This window comes from Puma concolor, chromosome B3 (genome assembly GCF_028749965.1).
Source record: "Puma concolor isolate L17-30 chromosome B3, mPumCon1.1.hap2, whole genome shotgun sequence".
NCBI classification, from domain to species: Eukaryota; Metazoa; Chordata; class Mammalia; order Carnivora; family Felidae; genus Puma; species Puma concolor.
Genome location: NC_141672.1, coordinates 78,553,966 through 78,573,344, shown reverse-complemented (window position 1 = coordinate 78,573,344; position 19,379 = coordinate 78,553,966). Strand labels below are relative to the sequence as shown.

Below are 19,379 nucleotides of genomic sequence, written 5' to 3'. Positions count from 1 at the left end.
GTTTTGGAAATCCACAAGTTTATTCTGAAATGTATATTGAAATACAAAAGGCCAAGATGAGCCAAGGCAATTTAAAAAAAAAAAATTTTAATGTTTATTTACTTTTGAGACAGAGAGAGACAGAGTATGAATGGGGGAGGGTAAGAGAGAGAGGGAGACACAGATTCCGAAGCAGGCTCCAGGCTCGGAGCTGTCAGCACAGAGCCGGATGTGGGGCTTGAACTCACAGACGGTGAGATCATGATCTGAGCTGAAGTCAGACACTTAACTGACAGAGCCACACAGGTGCCCCAAGCCAAGGCAATTTTGAAGAACACAGCTAGATGATTTATACTATCATATGTCAGGGACTACTTTGAGCTATATAATAGAGTTTGATGTTGGCTCAAAAACCTAAAATTAAGCCAATGAAACTGAAAATAGTAGAAAAGCTCTACTTGATGATGACAGCAACAAACAATATAGTAAAAGACATTTCTGGAGAGGCAAACAGAATTATTCAATGGTAAGCCAGGAGGGTTGTACTGTAAGAAGTTAACTGGTGCTGATGGCCCTTCTTTAGAAAAAGAAGCTCTTCCTGATGTCAGAATTCCACACTATCAATAAATGCCAGCAGTTGGCTTTATAATATTCTCCTGAAAAGCTAACTTCAAAATTCGTATTGCTTACCTTCTGACGTTTGACATTTTAATCTTTTCTCCTGAGTTTGTTCTCAGGTTTGCCTGATTAAAACACAGAGGAGGGAGCAGGTGAGATCACCTTCCTAGGCCCCATTACAAGGCTGTATGCAACAGTGACCCAGCCTCTGTCCACTTCTCCATTAAATGAAAGAAGGAGGAACCTTGCCAGATTTTTACTTATTAAGTTTTCCTATGAAATCTTGCATTTTTAACATGTGAGTCTGCCATGTGAGATTGTGGTGTTTACCTTCATGCACTACTTACTGTGCAATATTATAGACTTACAGCATTTCAAAGAATGAGAACCCAACACAGGAAGAAAAAGCAAAATACAACAGAAAGGCTTGTTCAGACCTACATATAAACTCATATGTAACTGTAATATATAACAGAAATAGATTTTGGGATAAGTAAGGAAAATATTCAGCAAATGCTAATGAGGCAACGAATTTGCAATCTGGGATTGGAGATCAGATTCCCAGACTGATTTTTCATTTGAAAATAAATTTCAGAGATGTTAAAGATTTATTTCCCTAAAAATATAACTTCTATGAAATGAAAAGCAAACACAGGTAAATATTTTAACATCATGGAGCTGATAAAACATTTTAGATAGGATGCAAAAACTAGAATCAGAGCTGACTTTCCGAGAGTGAAAATAAAAAAAAGTGAACATACAATAAGAGATGAGAATATATTTTCAACAAATGTGGCAAAGAGCTGTTAGCCCTGATTAATAAGAAAAGGTTAAAGAAAGAGTGGAAAAGTGGAGAAATCATCTGGATTGGCAATTCATAGAAGTAGAACTATAAATATCCTTAAACACAAAAGTGTTCGACCTTATTGATAATTAAAGAAATGCAAGTAAAAGTAACAAACGAATGGGAGTTTAAGAATTCCTTTACACCACTTTTTGTATTTTGGCATGATATTCTTTTGGAGAAATTTGGTACTAAATTTTTTATTTGAGTTTTGTCACATTTTTATTCTTTAAAAAAATTTTTTTAAATGTTTATTTATTTTTGAGACAATGCGAGACACAGAGTACAAGCAGGGGAGGGGCAGACAGAAGGAGACGCAGAATCTGAAGCAAGATCCAGGCTCTGAGCTGTCATGTCAGCCCAGAGCCCGATGTGGGGCTCAAACTCACGGACTATGAGATCATGATCTGAGCCGAAGTTGGACGCCCAACCAACTGAGCCACCCAGGTGCCCCAAGTTTTGCCACATTTTTAAAAAGAACCTTCAGTTCTGTGATTTTTAGTGTTAAGTTTCCAAAGAAAAATGGATGAGTGTTCATTATCCTATTGTCTTTAATAACCTAAAATTGGACAGCTCCTCCAATACCCATCATTAATGGCATGACTTAAAATAGAAATCTAGGTTCTTCAGTCAGTTAAGTGTCCGACTCTTGGTTTAGACTCAGGTCACAATCACACGGTTTGTGAGTTGGAGCCCTACATCAGGCTCCTCACTGCAGGTGTGGAGTCTGCTTGAGATTCTCTGTCTCCTTCTGTCTCTGCCACTTCCCCTGCTTGCATGCTCTCTCTGTCAAAAATAAATAATAAACTTAAAAAAATGGAAATCTATACGTGGTCTTATAGAAAAATGTATTAGATATATTATTAAATTTTAAAATGTCATTATATTTTGAGTAGATTATTGTAGCACGTTGTGGAACATTATGCACCTATATACAAATTTCATACAAATCTCAGAGAAACATGGATGCATTAAAGTATCAGAAGTGCTTGCTTACTTCTGGTATATTAGCTTATAGACTTAATGCAGATTCTAATTTTTATAAGGCAAGTTCTATAAAATAAAATAAAGTTGAATTAGATTATAGCCCTGGATAAATGCTCACTAAAATATAGTTGGTATTTAGCTAAGGACTTCAAATCAGAAAATCATTTATCTTAATGTAGCTCTAAGGGAACTTAAAAAATGTGTAAATAACTTGCTGCTTGTGATGGTGATAGGCTATGCTGGTTTATCATCTAATACCTAAAACATTCAGAGGTGCAGCAGCACTAAGGTTGATTTTATGGATTCGGCAATCTATTACAGACAGCCATGGTTGCAAACACGTTCTAAATCACATATCTGCTTTTGACAAAGCAACTTTACCAAGAAAGATGGGAAGATGTCTTCTGCAGTCTTTTCCCTTCAGCCTTTCTAATATGTCCTCTAAGAATTCCTAGGAAAATTCTTGAAAAGGAGAACAATAAGGGAGACACATCTATTGACATTTAAATACGTTATAAAGCTAAAGTAATGGAATGATACTTTACCTTCTTAAGAATAGATAGAATAAATAAAAGGATGTGAAAAACCTGAGACTTTAGTAAAAGAATCATATATTAAAAATATGCTGTTTAGGATAAAGGTGGAATAACTTGGGAATAAATAGGCTGGTGAGCTACATAAAAATGAATTCAATAAAATGTCTTAAAGAAAAATGAATCCAAATATTTTAAATACTTAAATAATAGTTCAAGCAATAAAGGATATAGAGCAATGTAGAAGTGAATTATATGCTTTGTTGTATTTTATAGTATTGGCTTGGGATCATGAACAATAGAAACCACAGAAGTTAGTTAAGTGAAATGAATAAGCTCTCTCATACTTAAAAAACATAAGCAAAATTCTAAGACACAAAAGCTGAACTGGAGAAAAATAGGCAAATGTTTCTATTTCATTAATATCAAATTCTTGTAAGTCAATACAGAAAATTTCAAGAACCCTCTATAAAAATAAGCCAAGGTCAAATACGAAATGTTTAAGAAAATATATATATAATGGTTGAATATGTGAAAAAGGGAGTGTAATTTCAGTAAAATATAGCTTGAGGTCATACGCATCAAAGTGTTTCAGGGCTTTGCATTGGGTGCTATAATTATATACCTGATTATATTTTTCTATATTTCTCGATTGATCACAAATACTCTTATTAAACATGTTCTCCATTTGAAATTGCAAAATTTTTTAAATAAATAACTTTATTTAATAAAATGCATACATAGAGATATCTTTAACGTTTCTTATGCATACCTTTTTATTGCTTTGGGAGTTGTGACTGAAAGTCACTGAGGCTCTGGAGGTTTTCACTTGCCCCCACTTCCTTCCATGTCCTTTTTTTATGTCCCCGTTTTAATGAAGGAGAACTCCCTTTTATTTTGAAACTGCAGAAGACCAAATGAGGAATATGTCGATTAATGACCCTGGGAAAACCTTGCATCTTATAAATGAATTCCCTTGGGAACTAAATGCCATCATTTGGCAAGCTAGATTATTCAGTATCTCTCTTTAGTGTGTAGATTTTCCCCATAAAAAAGAGACAGAAAGAACCATTACCAACTGAGTGATATAACCATGTTCCCATGAATAGACACAGATATACAAACTGTGTGTCTCTTTAAAATGTAATGTTTGATTTTTTTGAAAGTCCAAAGTAAGAAGAATTTAGAAACATAAGAGATAAAATTCATTGTATTATATTTCACTTTATTATGTAAAACTCTTCATAAAACTTTGATGGCCACATAAAGCTTTCTTTAATCCTATCATCTGAATAAAGGTGAAGAGTACCAATTTAATTAGAAATAGCTGATTCCTCAGAGTCACATCTCTCTGATACCTTTTTAATTTTTCTCTATAATTAGTTCCTCTTGGATTTGTGAGCTCTATTGGTACTGCATTGTGCCAGAATACTTCCTGGTTAAAATGAAAGCAATTTGCTATTGTTTACTTGATCTCTTCCTTGTTAAACAACAGCTGACTAATTTCTTCTTTCTCACATTGGACTGCCTGTGTTTATGAAGTCAACTAATGGCCTATGCAACCAACTATTTTGCCTAATCATGCTAATATTTCAGTAAACAGCTTGGTCAATAGTGTCCCAAAATACTTTATTGTTGTCATCTCTGAATTGATTACTTCATTCATTGATTACTTCATACATTTGTAGCTTAGACACTTAGGAAAATAACACTTATTAATGGGGCTTATGTATTATTTCCAACGCTGCTATAGTCATTCTTGTATATTTCTTATGGACATAACCACTCATTTCTCTTGGATACATACCTTGGAGTGGAATTACTGGGTAATAGGGTAGGCATGTCTTTTAGAAACTACCAGAGGACTCCAATGTGGTTGTACCCATTTACACTTCCACAGGCAATGTGAAGAGGTCTAGTTGTTCTACATTCTTACCAGACTATGGTATTGTCAAGACTTTTTAATTTTAGCAATTTTGTTAGGTAAATTATAATCCTCACTGTGGCTTAACTTATATTTCCCTGGTTGTTCATAATGTAGAACATTTTTTCATATGGTTATTAATTTTTTGAATATTTCCTGTTGTGAAGTATCAGTTTACCTCCTACTGTCCAATGCTTATGAGTACTTGCCAGGAGAGAGAGGAAAACCAAGAAAACCTTTTAATGTTTTATTTATTTTTGAGACAGAGAGAGACAGAGCATGAGCAGGGGAGGGGAGAGAGAGAGGGAGACACAGAATCTGAAGCAGGCTCCAAGCTCTGAAGTGTCAGCACAGAGCCCAATGCAGGGCTCAAACTCACAAACCATGAGATCATGACCTAAGCTGAAGTCGGATGCTTAACTGACTGAGCCACCCAGGCGCCCCACCAAGAAAACCTTTTAACTACAGGGAACAAACTGGTGGTTACCAGAGTGGAGGTGGATGGGGGGATGGGTGAAATAGGCAATAGGGATTAAGGAGCACATTTGTCGTGATGGACACCAAGTGTTATATATGGAAGTGTTGAATCACTTTACACCTGAAACTAATATTACACTGTTATTACCTAACTGGAATTTAAATAAAAACTAAAAAAAAAAAAAAAAAAAAAGAAAACTAAAAGGTGCATATACTAGAGAAGACATTTCAAATATGTATTTCTAACAAGTCTCTTATTTTCAAAATATATGAAAATCACAATAATGTAATATTCACAATGTATGGTATTGTTTTGGCACAATTGACATTTTAGGCTTGATAACTCTCTTTTGTGGGAGATTGCCTTGAGCATTGTATGATATGTAGCTGCATTCATAGCCTCTATCCATTACATCCAGTAGTAGCCCTGACACCCAAAAAGTTCCCCCGATGTTACCAAATGTCCCTTGGTTGTGAACCACTGATATATCCCATTGGATCAATAATAAATGCAAATATAAGGATATAGATTTAGAGTTATTGTGTTATGTGCAGGTTTCATGCTTGTAGTGATGTCTCTGGTTCTTTTTGTTCTCTGCCATATAATATTCCACTCACAGAATTCCCCCTTAGGATCTCTTGTAAGGCTGGTTTTGTGGTGATGAACTGCTACAGTTTTTGTTTGTCTGGGAAAACTTTCCTCTCTCCTATTATAAATGACAGCCTTGCTGGATAAAGGATTGTTGGCTGCATATTTTTCCTAATCACCACATTGAATATTTCCTGCCACTTCCTTCTGGCCTGCCAAGTTTCAGTAGATAGGTCTGCTACTACCCTTATGTGTCTACCCTTGTAGGTTAAGAACTGTTTGTCCCTAGCGGCTTTCAGAATTCTCTCTTTGTCTTCGTATTTTTCAAGTTTCACTATTATATGTCCTGCAGACGAAGATCGATTCCTATTAAATCTGAAGGGAGTTTTCTGTGCCTCCTGGATTTCAAAATCTATTTCCTTCCCCAAATTGGGGAAGTTCTCAGTTATGATTTGTTCAAGCACACCTTCTGCCCCTTTCTCTCTCTCTTCTTCTTCTGGAACGCCTATGATATGGGTATTATTACATTTCATTGAATCACTTAGTTCTCTAATTCTCCCCTCGTGTTCTAGAATTTTTTTATCCCTCTCAGCTTCCTTTATCCCCTAATTTTATCTTCTATTTCACTTATTCTCCCCTCTGCCTCTTCAATCATTGCTGTCTCTGCCTCTAGTTTATTTTGCACCTCATTTACAGCATTTTTAAATTCATCATGACTATTTTTTAGTTCCTTGATCTCTGCAGCAATATACTCTTGTCTTCTATGCTTTTTTCAAGCCCAGCTATTAATCTTATGACTATTATTCTAAATTTTTGTTCAGTTATATTGTTTATATCTGTTTTGATCAATTCTTTAGCTGTCATTTCTTCCTGGAATTTCTTCTGAGAAGAGTTCTTCCATTTCATCATTTTGGCTAGTTTTCTGTCCCTTATGTGTTTTAAAAACTTGTTATGTGTCGTGCACCTGTGAGCACTACTGTATTAAAGAGGGGTCATACATTGTCTAGGGCCTGGCCTTTCAGTAGGTGTTTGTTAGAGTGTGTTACTAGCTGTCTGTTGTTGTGAGTCTGGTTGCTTTATCTTCCTACTTGTAATGATGTTTCAGGCCCTACACCAGGTGTGCCTTGATTTGTTTGTTGAAGGAACCCTGGAAAAGAAAACAAAAAAAACAAAGAAAAAACAAAAACAAAATCAAAACAAAACAAAAACCCAAAACACCAGCAACAACCAAACAACAGGGTGGAGGTGGTGTTGATGGAAGAGGCCTTATCCCATACAAAGAGAGAAGTGACCCGGGTGAGGAAAAAGAAAAGAAAAGAAAATTGACCAGGAAGAGAAACCATACAGCTTAATCCAGAGAGAGAGAGAGAGAGAGAGAGAGAGAGAGAGAGGAAAATACAGAAGGAGATACAGAACAGGTATAAAGAGAATAGATTAAATATGTCTGGTTAAACAAACCAACAACCAGAATAACCAGACCAGAGGAGTGAAGAAATAAGGAGGAAAGGAAAAAAATTGTGTATACATACACACACACACACACACACACACACACACACACATATATATTATATTTATATATATACATATAAATATTTGTATATATTTATAAATATATATGCGTGTATATATATATGTATATATATATATATATATATACATATATATATGCATATATATAATAAGAATTGTCCAAGAATTAAATCAGAAAATCCAAAACCGCTGGGCGCCCTGGAACCAATGGCAGCACTGTTCTCGAGGAGGGACTGTCTTTTGCACTGGCGTCAATCCTACTCCAGTAGATACACAGTTACCAGGCAAGGAGGGGTGTGTTTGGTGTAGGCTGGTCCCGCCTCCACTGTGGGTCCGCTGTTCATTCCCTGAAGCCATACCTTGTTGGTGATAGGGAGAAAAGTGACACCCTAGTCTCTCCTCCAAGGACCGGCTATCCCAAACCGTTCTGTTCAGGCTGTCCTCACAGTGCAGTGGGCCTGAACGAGGCAGTTTGTCCCTCTCCGCTGACTCCTGCCACTCCCTGGGACTCAGTTGGGACTTAAACCCTGATGTCTTTAAGGTTCCTACTCCCTTCGCCCGGTTTCGGGGAAGTGCCACTCCTTTGGCCGGTTATATAACTTCTTCCCACAGCACTCCAGGCAGAGGATTGCTTTCTCCCTCTGCAGACTGTGTCTCTGGACTAGTTACTGAGCCCTGGGCTGGCTCCCCTCCTCCCCAGGTGCGCAAACAGGGCAGCCGGCCCCACTCCAGAGAAAGCCCTGCAGTTAGAGATTGGATCTTTCTCCCTCTCTGTCTGTGGTTTTTCTCTTGTCCATAAAATACTTCCACAGTCTCTTTCTCTTGCCTTTGGCTCTCTGCACAAGGGGATCCTCCCTATCCGTGTCTACACTGCCCGTTTTATCTCTCCCAGTTTGCAATCACACACCTATGGCCTGCCAGTTTGTCCCCGTGGACCCCTGAAGATGTCTCTGTCACGTCATAGCCTGGATTATTGGAATTCAAAGTCCTTTGGCCTCAACTCTGCTGTGTTTGAGGGACGAGAGAACTTCAGTTTCCTCTACTTTGCCATGTTGGATCTCCGTCCCTATATATAACCCTAAAATAGGCATTTTTTAAATAATCAGGGAATTTACAGGATGACATAAACATGAGAAAAAAAATAGAAATATTAAAAAAAATCAAATGGCAGTTTTAGGGCTACAAAATACAATATAGAAACCAAAAAAATCCATTCAAAGGACAAAGGAACATCAACAACAAAAATCCCTGGATAGAAAATAGATACAGTTTGGAGCACCTGGGTGGCTCAGTCAGTTAAACGTCCAACTCTTGATATCGGCTCAGGTCATGAATTTGCTGTTCCTGAGACTGAGCCCTATGTGGAGTTCTGAGCTGACAGCATTGAGATTGCTTGGGATTCTTTCGTCTCCCTCTCATTCTGTCCCTCCCCCCACTTTCAAGATAAATAAATAAATAGTTTTTAAAAAGTTAAAAAGAAAAGGGGTACCTGGGTGGTTTAGTCGGTTAAGTGTCTGACTTCAGCCTGGGTCATGATCTCGCCATTTCTGAATTCGAGTTCCATGATGAGCTCTGTGTTGGAGCCTGGAGCTCAGCTCAGAGCCTGGAGCCTGCTTTGGATTCTGTGTCACCCTCTCTCTCTGCCCCTCCCCTGCTCACATTCTGTCTCTCTCACTGTCTCTCTCTCTCTCAAAAATAAGTAAACATTAAAGAAAAAAATTTTTTTAAGTTAAAAACAAAATAAAATAGAAACAATTTAAGCTAAAGCAGAAGCTAAAACATTTGTGGAAAAAATTAACAGAGCCTCAGTGACCTATGAAAAATGTCAAATGATTTAACACATGTGGTATTGGATTTAGGGATGACAGGAAAAAAATTTGAAGAAATAATGTTTAAAGAACTCGAATAAAAAGTATAAATTCACAGAACAAAATTAGGTTTGAATGCCTCAGGAAAAACAAAAAAGAAAATCACTTCAAGACATACAATAATTGCTGAAAATGAGCAATTTATAAAATATTAAAATCTGTCAGAGAAAAAAAGATACATTTTATACAAAAGAACAAAAAATTGATAACTCTAGACTCTTTTCAGAAACTATGCAAAGTATCTTTAAAATATGAAAAGAGGGGCGCCTGGGTGGCGCAGTCGGTTAAGCGTCCGTCTTCAGCCAGGTCACGATCTCGCGGTCCGTGAGTTCGAGCCCCGCGTCAGGCTCTGGGCTGATGGCTCAGAGCCTGGAGCCTGTTTCCGATTCTGTGTCTCCCTCTCTCTCTCTGCCCCTCCCCCGTTCATGCTCTGTCTCTCTCTGTCCCAAAAATAAATAAACGTGGAAAAAAAAAAATTTAAAAAAAAAAAATAAATAAAATATGAAAAGAAAAAACCCTCTCAAACTAGAATTCTATACCAAAATTAAGGGTGAAATAAAGACATTTTCAAGCAAAATAACGATTACATATTTCATGGCCATCAGAAATATTAAATAAAGCTGTAATGACAATTTATTGCATTTATAATATGTACAAATAAAATGATGACATGATAATATAGTACAAAGGGGAGAAGCAGTAGAGAAGTTCAGTATGTTATATGTGAAATGGAATAATATTATTTGAAGATACTAGAATGTGATAATTTAAAGTTGTATAAAATAAACTCTAGAACCATGAAAGAGAGAAAATGGGGCTGGAAAGACAGAACAACCGAATGAAAGAAAGAAGAAGGAAGGAAGGAAGGAAGGAAGGAAGGAAGGAAGGAAGGAAGGAAGGAAGGAAGGAAAGAAAAACAAAGTAGTTAGCTAAAATAACCGTGTATGTGTAGTGGCTAATAACTTGGACGGCCCAGGTTTAAACCATTTTATTCCCTCTTGGTCAAATTAAAACATGCTCCTTGCTTATTGATGTAGTTTGCAAAATGAAGGCCATGTTATTGTTTGTAAATCAACCACTTTAAGTCCTGAAGACAGTAAAACTGAGGAAGAGGAAATCTGTATGGTGGATGCTGTCAAGTAACCTTACTTAGCATTGCAGGAGGAATTAGGTTCATGGGCCAATGACACCTTTAGATGTTGATAGTCTCTTAAGCCAGGGGTCTTGTATAGGGGCAAGTATACTGGCTCTAGGTAATTGGAAAATAAAACTACTCTCACTTCCAGCGTTCAGTCATGTAAACATTTATGGGAACTTAGAGGAAGATTAAGACAAATCATACAGAAACCACCCAAAAAAGTCCTGGTGCTGAGCCAGGAGATTGGAATGTTGAGGTTTATGTCAAATGGTTTAGGGATTCCTGAACTAGCTACTGAGGATAATGAAATAAAATGACATGGAAATATCCAAACAGAGAAAAGGTGGGCATACTTCTCTCATACCCACGGAAGCCATTAGTGTGAACACTGTGGGCTTAACTCAGCATCCATAGGAAGAAACCACCTACTGATGATTTTAGGCAGATTTCTCTGAAGTCAAGGGTCTGCACAAAACCAGCAAATAAATCATACTGGACTCCTTCCAGAAGCCCCAGTGGTCTAAAAACAGGGATTCAGTAGAACTGACACCTACTCAGCTCTAGGATTTGGTTATCCTTTTGTTAGTGAGACTTCTTGCTCAACTATAGACCCCAACAGTTATATCACACTTTATTAGAACATTGACAATGAATGAAACATTCCAGTCCCTTTATCAGAAAAGCCCTGATAGCAATGGAATGCCTAGAAGACATCCCCCTATATCCCCTTCCTTTCTCATGATCAGGGGCTAAACATATACTGACCTCATCTGTGATCACATGCTTCCTGCCTTCTCTCCTGCATGTAACCCCCTAAACCTGTCCTAAAAAATTCTAGGTGTCCACCTTGCAAGCAGAGAGCTCAGTTGTTAAGGCTTGAGCCTACCAGTTCACACAGATATAGGCACCTGGAACTAAAATTTTCCCTCTTTTCTAAACCCTTATCTCTTGAGTTATTGTTTTCTCTTGCAATGAGTTTATCCAAGTTTGTTTAGCAATAATGTTGGCAAACCCAGCCAGGACCTATTCTTTCAATCTGTCCAGCCACCTCAGGGTTCTCTGGGACAGAGCAGTTGGCTCCATCAGTTCATTAGGGCTCACCCACTGATTTCCTGAGGTAATGGCTGTGATGCATGGTTTCTTACCAATCTTACAGAAGCAGCCAGCGAAAATACAATTAAAGGTTTATAATATTGGAGAGTCTATCAGTGTATTTCATGTGGAACAGTTCCTCTGATCAAGAAAGGCACTTTGCTTTTACTAATCTACAAAAGGGACCAAAGGAACATTGGATTATCTGGCTATATCACATTTCATATCACATTTGGAACAGTGGTCTCATTAAACACAGAAACAGAAATTCAATGTTACTTTAAATAGGCATGGAAAGAGGCATGAACATATGGCTAATATATTGGATAGATATATTTTTCAATTGGATATGAAAGAGAGCCAAGGAGATACTCCACAGGAAACATTTCTTAGAACCAGAGGTGGGACTAAGGAAATGGGGAGACTGCAGTTCCCCAGCTTTATATCTTTATATCTTCTGTTTTGATAGACCCAGTTATGCTTATAATAATGCCAGGCATAAGTGTAATATACAGTAAAAGGTAGCTATGTGTTTGTGATTGACCTTTTTTAATACTCTTCAAGTAAGTTTTCATTTTGGAACATTCCAGACCTGATAGTGGTTTTATAGTCCTCTGCTTAACTGTTGTTGATAGTAAAACATGTCAATTTCTATAAGTGTGCAATGCCATAAAAAGTTTTCTCTGTTGTCATTCAGGGGAAACAACATGGCATCTTTAATAATTCCCATTGGTATTTATCATCAGTTGGGTATTGTTAGGTCTCAAAATACATCACATCTATATTACTACCCTCTCAATATATATGACTCTTTATGGAGAAAATAGAGAAAATATTAACATTTGTCATTATTTTAGGGAAATACTATTATTTTTGGAAAGAGAACCTCTCCAGGTTTCAATGTGTCTGACTCAAGTAATGCTCTGAAACACTGTAAAACTGGTAAGTTGTAGGGGAAGCTTTAACATACATTAAAAAATATAGAACCATTTCTAGATACTGAGTTTCAATCCCGTTGTTCATAGGTAGAGTCAAATGTGAAAAGTTTTTTAGGTGAACACCATGATAACATTAGAGAATTCTAGAAGGCATTATCATTCTAGTTGTCATACAAATACAGCATATTTTCCTTATAAGTGTGACAGTATGGGGCAAATTAAATAATTGAGTACACTTTGATATACTTCAAGTGATGTTATTTTGCATTTATTAAAGAATTTTCATGTCAAACTTCATAATGTCCATATCATTACTAATATACATTTGAAAGCATTTCCAATCCATGCCAAATGGTGACGCCTCAAGAAGTGGGTAGCTGAATGAAATCTTTGCTTTTTTTCTTTTTTCCAAAGAAATGTGTTATTCTCTGTGCTTATAAACCTACTAGACTTAACACTTCAATTTATCCTATTCTGTTAAGCAAACAAACAACAAATATCAGCTCAGATGACTAGTATCATGTGGACAAGAATATGATTTTTGGCAAAACTAAGCCATAATAGATTTTATTTCATATTCTTCTGTGTTAAGATTACAAAACTTTTTAAACATTCATTTTAATGGAATAAATTACTCATATATTCTCAAGTAGTTTGACAGATTGTGCTCTGTAGATCAAGCAACTTGTAGATCAATCACAATTTGTCCTTTTTCTTCGTAATATGATGCCTGTGATCTGTGATTAAATTTCTACTTCTAATACTCAGCTCAACTATATTTTCTGCACGGTGAGTCTGTGTCTTAGAATTAAGAATCAAATGTTGATTTCATTTGTTTTTTATAAAATGCTGTTTATATATCTTTCTCCTCAGCCATTTTAGAACAGTTTGAAAGTTGTTTACAGTAAGAAGAAAGCTAAAGAACTTTGTTTCTATGGGAAGGGGGGATGCTGGGCAGATAATCAAAATGATTCCCTTGAAAACATAAAATTTTTTCTTTTTACTCTGTCACCCCTTGCCTCTTCTACACTTGTAGGGAGTGTGTGGGAGAATGTGTATGCATGTGTGTCTATGTCTATGGTTTAGAGTAAAAACTAATATGTAAAAATGTGCTTTAAACAAATATTACAGATTGGTGCAAGTTACACTATCAAAGCAGAAAAAAACATAAAAAGTAGAAAAATTCTTTGACTTTGAATAAACCTATCTTTTCTACAGTTATCACTAATGCATTATTCCAAAGTTTTTCTCTTTAAATATCTGTCAGCTTTCACTCACTTCATCAACATCTCTACTGATGATCCTTGTAACATCTATTATGGAGAATATAAGAATAATTGATCTGTTTTCAAGGAGCTTAAAAGTGATCTGGGGAAAGAAGAATCACAACACCAAAAATGAGAGAACTTGGGTTAGAATAAATTTCCATAGCTCTTATTCTAGTGTTCCTTCAATTTCAGAATATTTACACCTAATGCACATGGTATACCTAGTGAATAAGTAAATGGTAGAGCACATGAAATGGACCGTAAATACACTGGAAATTGGTATGGGTTTTATAAAAGAGAGGCCTCAAGGTGTCCTGAAGGATATGGCTATATGGACAGGATTTGTCTACCCAAAAAGAAGAAAACATGTACGGATAGAAAAAAGAAATGGACGGGGAATACAGAAAACCACAAATTTGTTTTTTTACCAAAACAGAAGTTGTATTTTGGCACTATAAGAAAACAATACTGGATATTTAGAGTACATGAGAGGCTGATTGTGAAGGACTAGGTGAACTTGGGTATTGATAAGGGAGTTAGGTAATTGTTGTTTTTTTAAGGAGACACTGATAGGATGAAAACAGAATTCTTATGACTAATGTTCAATTCCTAAAAGTAAACTATATTTGTGGGGTAATTACATTATGCATCATCAATAAAATGCAATTCTATATAGCCATAAAATGATTTGGATTTTCATGTGCTCTTAGAAATGTATTTTTAATGTATTGATAAACCCAAGGAAAATAACTATACATGTGAACACTATTCTTTCAATAAATAGCATTGAACACTATGGTTTTAATAAAAAGCATATAAATGTAAACATATACTAGTACCCACAACACACAAAGAACACACACACACACTGTACTAATGTGTATATTACTATTCTCACAGGATATCCAGGAAATAGATTGTTTACCCAGGAAATAGATTGTTATATCCTGCTGCTCTGTGTACCATGTTTTCTTTTCCATTCACATAAGCTACTTTGATACTTTTCAAAAATAAATTAGGGAAAAATACGTACTTCTAACAATTTTATTGGAATGGTTATTCTGTTTCTGTTTAAAAATGCTTCAACATCCAATTTGACATTTAAAAGTAAATATGCTTAAAATTCCTAATTTACATGGATTTTGCTTTAACACTGATTTTAATGTAGATCCTGAATATTCATATATATTTTATTCATTCATTCACTCCTTCAATAAATATTAGTAATATGCAAGAATGTGTATAAACTATTTCATGTATATTTGAAGTCTATCCTGTTCTCCTCAAATGCAGTTTTAAAAATGAGATTTCAAAAAGCGTAGTGTGGATATTTTAAATATTACCCATAAAACTGAAAGAAGATACAACTTTTCTAAACATGGAAATAACTTTATGTACTTAATGTGGCTTAGTACCAAATTTGTGTCAATCCAAGTTTCTCAGAGTAAGAACTTGGCCAGAGGATATGTCTATGTAGGAAAAATACATCCCCAGTTGGATAAATGTACCCATGGGATTGCCTCAGAGAAACAGAGTGTACAGCATTATGATGCTTCTTCCTTCTGTTTCTGATGATTGGGAGCATAAATTGCAGGAAATTGATGGCGATATGGGAAAAGGAGATGCAAGGCTATTCCTGGGATTCACATGAGGCACTTTCCTATGAAAGTATTTTCCCCGCTCTGGTAAAAAACAATGGCACAAAAGGAAGGCTTTAATTACTGCAGGAGCTTTTTAAGAACCTAGATAACGAGGAACTATTATGGTTGAAAATATTTTTTTAAGAACAAAGCCAACAAAACCAGTGTTGTTATAAGGATGGGCTGATGGGAAAGCTATGGTATAAATTTAGATGACTGTGTTGAAAGAATGGTATTTCTATTACCCACATCAGTCAGTTACCTCAATTACCTCATTTTATCGTTTTGAAGCTGTGATAAGTAAACATGCAGAAGCTAACCAGTGGTCCTTTGTATAGCACTAAACAAATGAATGAACGAATACACACTGAAAAGAAAATAAATTCAGTTCCATTTGGCTGGGGACTTTCTACATCCTTGGTATATCCTGCTTAAAATTACAGAAGAGGCATTTGAGGTGAATAATGTTAAATTTTGAGTTAATGAATTATATTTGCCACATATACATTATGTATACATATGTAAATTCATGGTTTGACTCTACTAATGTGCAGTGACCATCGCTGGTATTAGCATAAGCTGTAAGGGATTCATGCAAGAATGGAGCAGGAAAGAGAAGATGTGCTTTTCTCAGGACCTAAAAACTTATAAGGAAGACTTAATTTAAGACATTAATTAATTGTTCTTTACCAGAATCTCTTTCAAAGTATGGGTCTCTAGAATCCTTGCTATATTTTCTACATTTATCATTTCCAGGTTAAGAAACTCAATAATATTCTGTGAATGTGGAACCCACCATGATCCTTATCTTATTTATTGAGATCTTTATAGCACAAAGAGTCATTCAATATCATGGAGTTTGATTTTTTGTTTGTTTGTTTACTGAGGAGGAAACATAACCCTCAAAAGGAGATACTCGTCATATGTTGCCCAATGAGTAACTCAGCTAGGTGTTGTATTGAGGTTTTGGAATCCAAGTTCACAGTCTATATGATTGTGATTTCATGTGCTGTTTTTATTTTTGTCTTTCAGAAATGTATAGTCTGAATTCTTCTTACTGTTTGGAATGCTGCTCTGGGCCATTTAGAATATCACTGACCAATAAAATTTCCCAAAAGTGGGAGGTGCTTTAAGTTCACCTGTCTGAGTATCAAAATTAGACAACAACATGAACCATCCTTTGTGTAAACACAACTTTTCTGCCCACAATTCTTACTCATTTTGATTATGATGACATAAAGTTGATAACATGGAAAGGGTGAACCATTCAGTGGTGTCTGAGTTCATTTTGCTGGGACTTTCCAAATCTCAGAATCTTCAGATTTTATTCTTCCTAGGATTCTCTATGGTCTATGCTGGGATTGTGTTAGGAAACCTCCTCATCTTGGTCACCGTGACCTTTGACTCACGCCTTCACACACCAATGTATTTTCTGCTTATCAACCTCTCCTGTATTGATATGATCCTGGCTTCTTTTGCTACCCCTAAGATGATTGTGGATTTCCTCCGAAAGCAGAAGACCATCTCTTGGTGGGGATGTTATTCTCAGATGTTCTTCATGCACCTCCTAGGTGGGAGTGAGATGATGTTGCTTGTAGCCATGGCAATAGACAGGTATGTTGCCATATGCAAACCCCTCCATTACATGTCCATCATGAACCCCCGAGTGCTTGGTGGGCTGCTGCTATCCTCCTACACAGTTGGATTTGTGCACTCATCTAGTCAAATGGCTTTCATGTTGAATTTGCCTTTCTGTGGTCCCAACGTGGTGGACAGCTTCTTCTGTGACCTTCCCCTTGTGATCAAACTCGCCTGCAAGGATACTTACATGCTACAACTGCTGGTCATTGCTGACAGTGGCCTCCTGTCCCTGGTCTGCTTCCTCCTCTTGCTTGTCTCCTACACGGTCATCATACACTCAGTCAGGCACCGTGCTGCTAGTGGTTCCGCCAAGGCCTTCTCCACTCTCTCGGCACACATCACTGTTGTGACTCTCTTCTTTGCCCCATGTGTCTTTATCTATGTATGGCCCTTCAGCAGATACTCTGTAGATAAAATTCTTTCTGTGTTTTATACAATTTTCACACCTCTCTTAAATCCTATTATTTATACATTAAGGAATCAAGAAGTAAAAGCAGCTATTAAGAAGATAAGAACTCGACATATAAATTCAAAACCCACTTTGTAGATGATGCTTCCAAAGAGGCAATCTTTTGTTTTGGACATTATTAAAGAATAAACTTTTAATGTATTTCAAGTTCTGTATAAGGAAACAGTAGATGTAATTGTTAGATAGGAAACCCCTCTTCTGTCATCATCAATGGTTAAAGCATGACATCTCCATTCTGGAAGACATGCATTTAAATCCTCTGTTCACTGGGGCACCTGGGTTGCTCAGTGGGTTAAGGGTCTGATTCTTGATTTCGGCTCAGGTCGTAATCTCACTGTTTGTGAGATGGAGCCCTACTTTGGGCTTTTTGCAGAGTCTGCTTGGGAGTCTCGTTTTCTCCCTCTCTGCTCCTCCCCCACTCATGCTCTCTCCTTTCTCTCTCTCTCAAAATAAATAAATGAACTTAAAAAAAATCTTCTCTTCACTACTGTTTCTAATGCAAATTTGAAAAAATGAATAAATTATCTACTTAGCTTCTCTATCTATAAAAACTTCTTTATACATTTCTTTTATAATTTTGGCATGTTTTTAAAGTTTATTTATGTATTTTAAGACAGAGAGAGAGAGAAAGAGAATGAGTGGGGAAAAGGCAGAGAGAGAAAGAGAGAGAATCCCAAGAGGTTCCACAATGTCAGTTCAGAGTCTAACTCCGGACTCAAAATCACGAACTTTGAGATCATGACCTTGGTAGAAATCAGGAGTTAGATGCTTAACAGACTGAGCCACCCTGGCACCCGAGTGTGTTTTTAATCTTTACAAAATACATTATTAGTGTTGCTATTATACTTGTAGTTTTTGTTGGGAATCTGTACGTGGAAAATGCACACAGATGATGCCTCACACTGCTATTTAGCTGAGTGCCTGGGTAACTGCTCTTTGGTGCTGGAAAAGTACATTTAGTACATAATCCCTACTTAATGTGTATTAACTTTGTTACTGAGTGCCCCAGACACAGTGCCTCCAACCATCCTTCACATATGTTGTGAGCCTGGCACAGTGTGCCAGAAGGCTCATCTAGGGTTTCAGAAAGTTTACAGCCCATGGATGGAAAGAGTGAACTAAATTTGCAGTTCTGCTGTGGCATGAACAGTACTATGGTACACGGTTGTAAGTCCAAAACAAATTTTTCAGTAATAACACCAATATTTGTCTCTTCTTTTTTTCTGAGTCCACTGATAAATTGATTCATGGGGCCTACATGGGGTAGGGGTGATTGATACCCCTGAAAAGTCTATAATCAATTCTTTGTACCAGTATCAAGCTTTTTTGTTTTTAAATACGGTTTACAAATAGAAAAAAAAAATCACTGTCTTTAGTATACAATTTTGTGAGTTTTGACAAATGCATAGCCATGTAACGATCACAATGAGGTTATAGGAAAATGTCCTCAACCCTCAAATTCCCCTGTGCCCCTTTGTGGTCTATTCTTCTCTCCTAACTTCTGGCTCTGATAATAGGATCTGTTTTTTTGTACCTAGGTTGCCTTTTCTAGACTGTCATGTAAGTGAACTCATATAGTAAATGGCCTTTTTAAAATGTTTTTGTTGGGGCGCCTGGGTGGAGCAGTCGGTTACGCGTCCGACTTCAGCCAGGTCACGATCTCGCGGTCCGTGAGTTCGAGCCCCGCGTCAGGCTCTGGGCTCATGGCTCGGAGCCTGGAGCCTGTTTCCGATTCTGTGTCTCCCTCTCTCTCTGCACCTCCCCCGTTCATGCTGTGTCTCTCTCTGTCCCAAAAATAAATAAACGTTGGAAAAAAAAAATTTAAAAAAATGTTTTTGTTT

At 36.7% G+C, this 19,379-nt stretch overlaps 1 protein-coding gene across 1 annotated transcript; it reads left to right on the top strand.

Moving 5' to 3' along the window:
* The first annotated feature begins 11,660 nt into the window (after positions 1-11,660).
* Positions 11,661-17,616, top strand: LOC112855642 (olfactory receptor 4K13). Its single transcript, XM_086708485.1, has 2 exons — positions 11,661-11,673; positions 16,670-17,616. Exon 2 carries the CDS (start codon positions 16,678-16,680, stop codon positions 17,614-17,616), a length of 939 nt encoding a protein of 312 aa, XP_086564611.1. The 5' UTR covers positions 11,661-11,673; positions 16,670-16,677.
* The last annotated feature ends 1,763 nt before the right edge of the window (positions 17,617-19,379 follow it).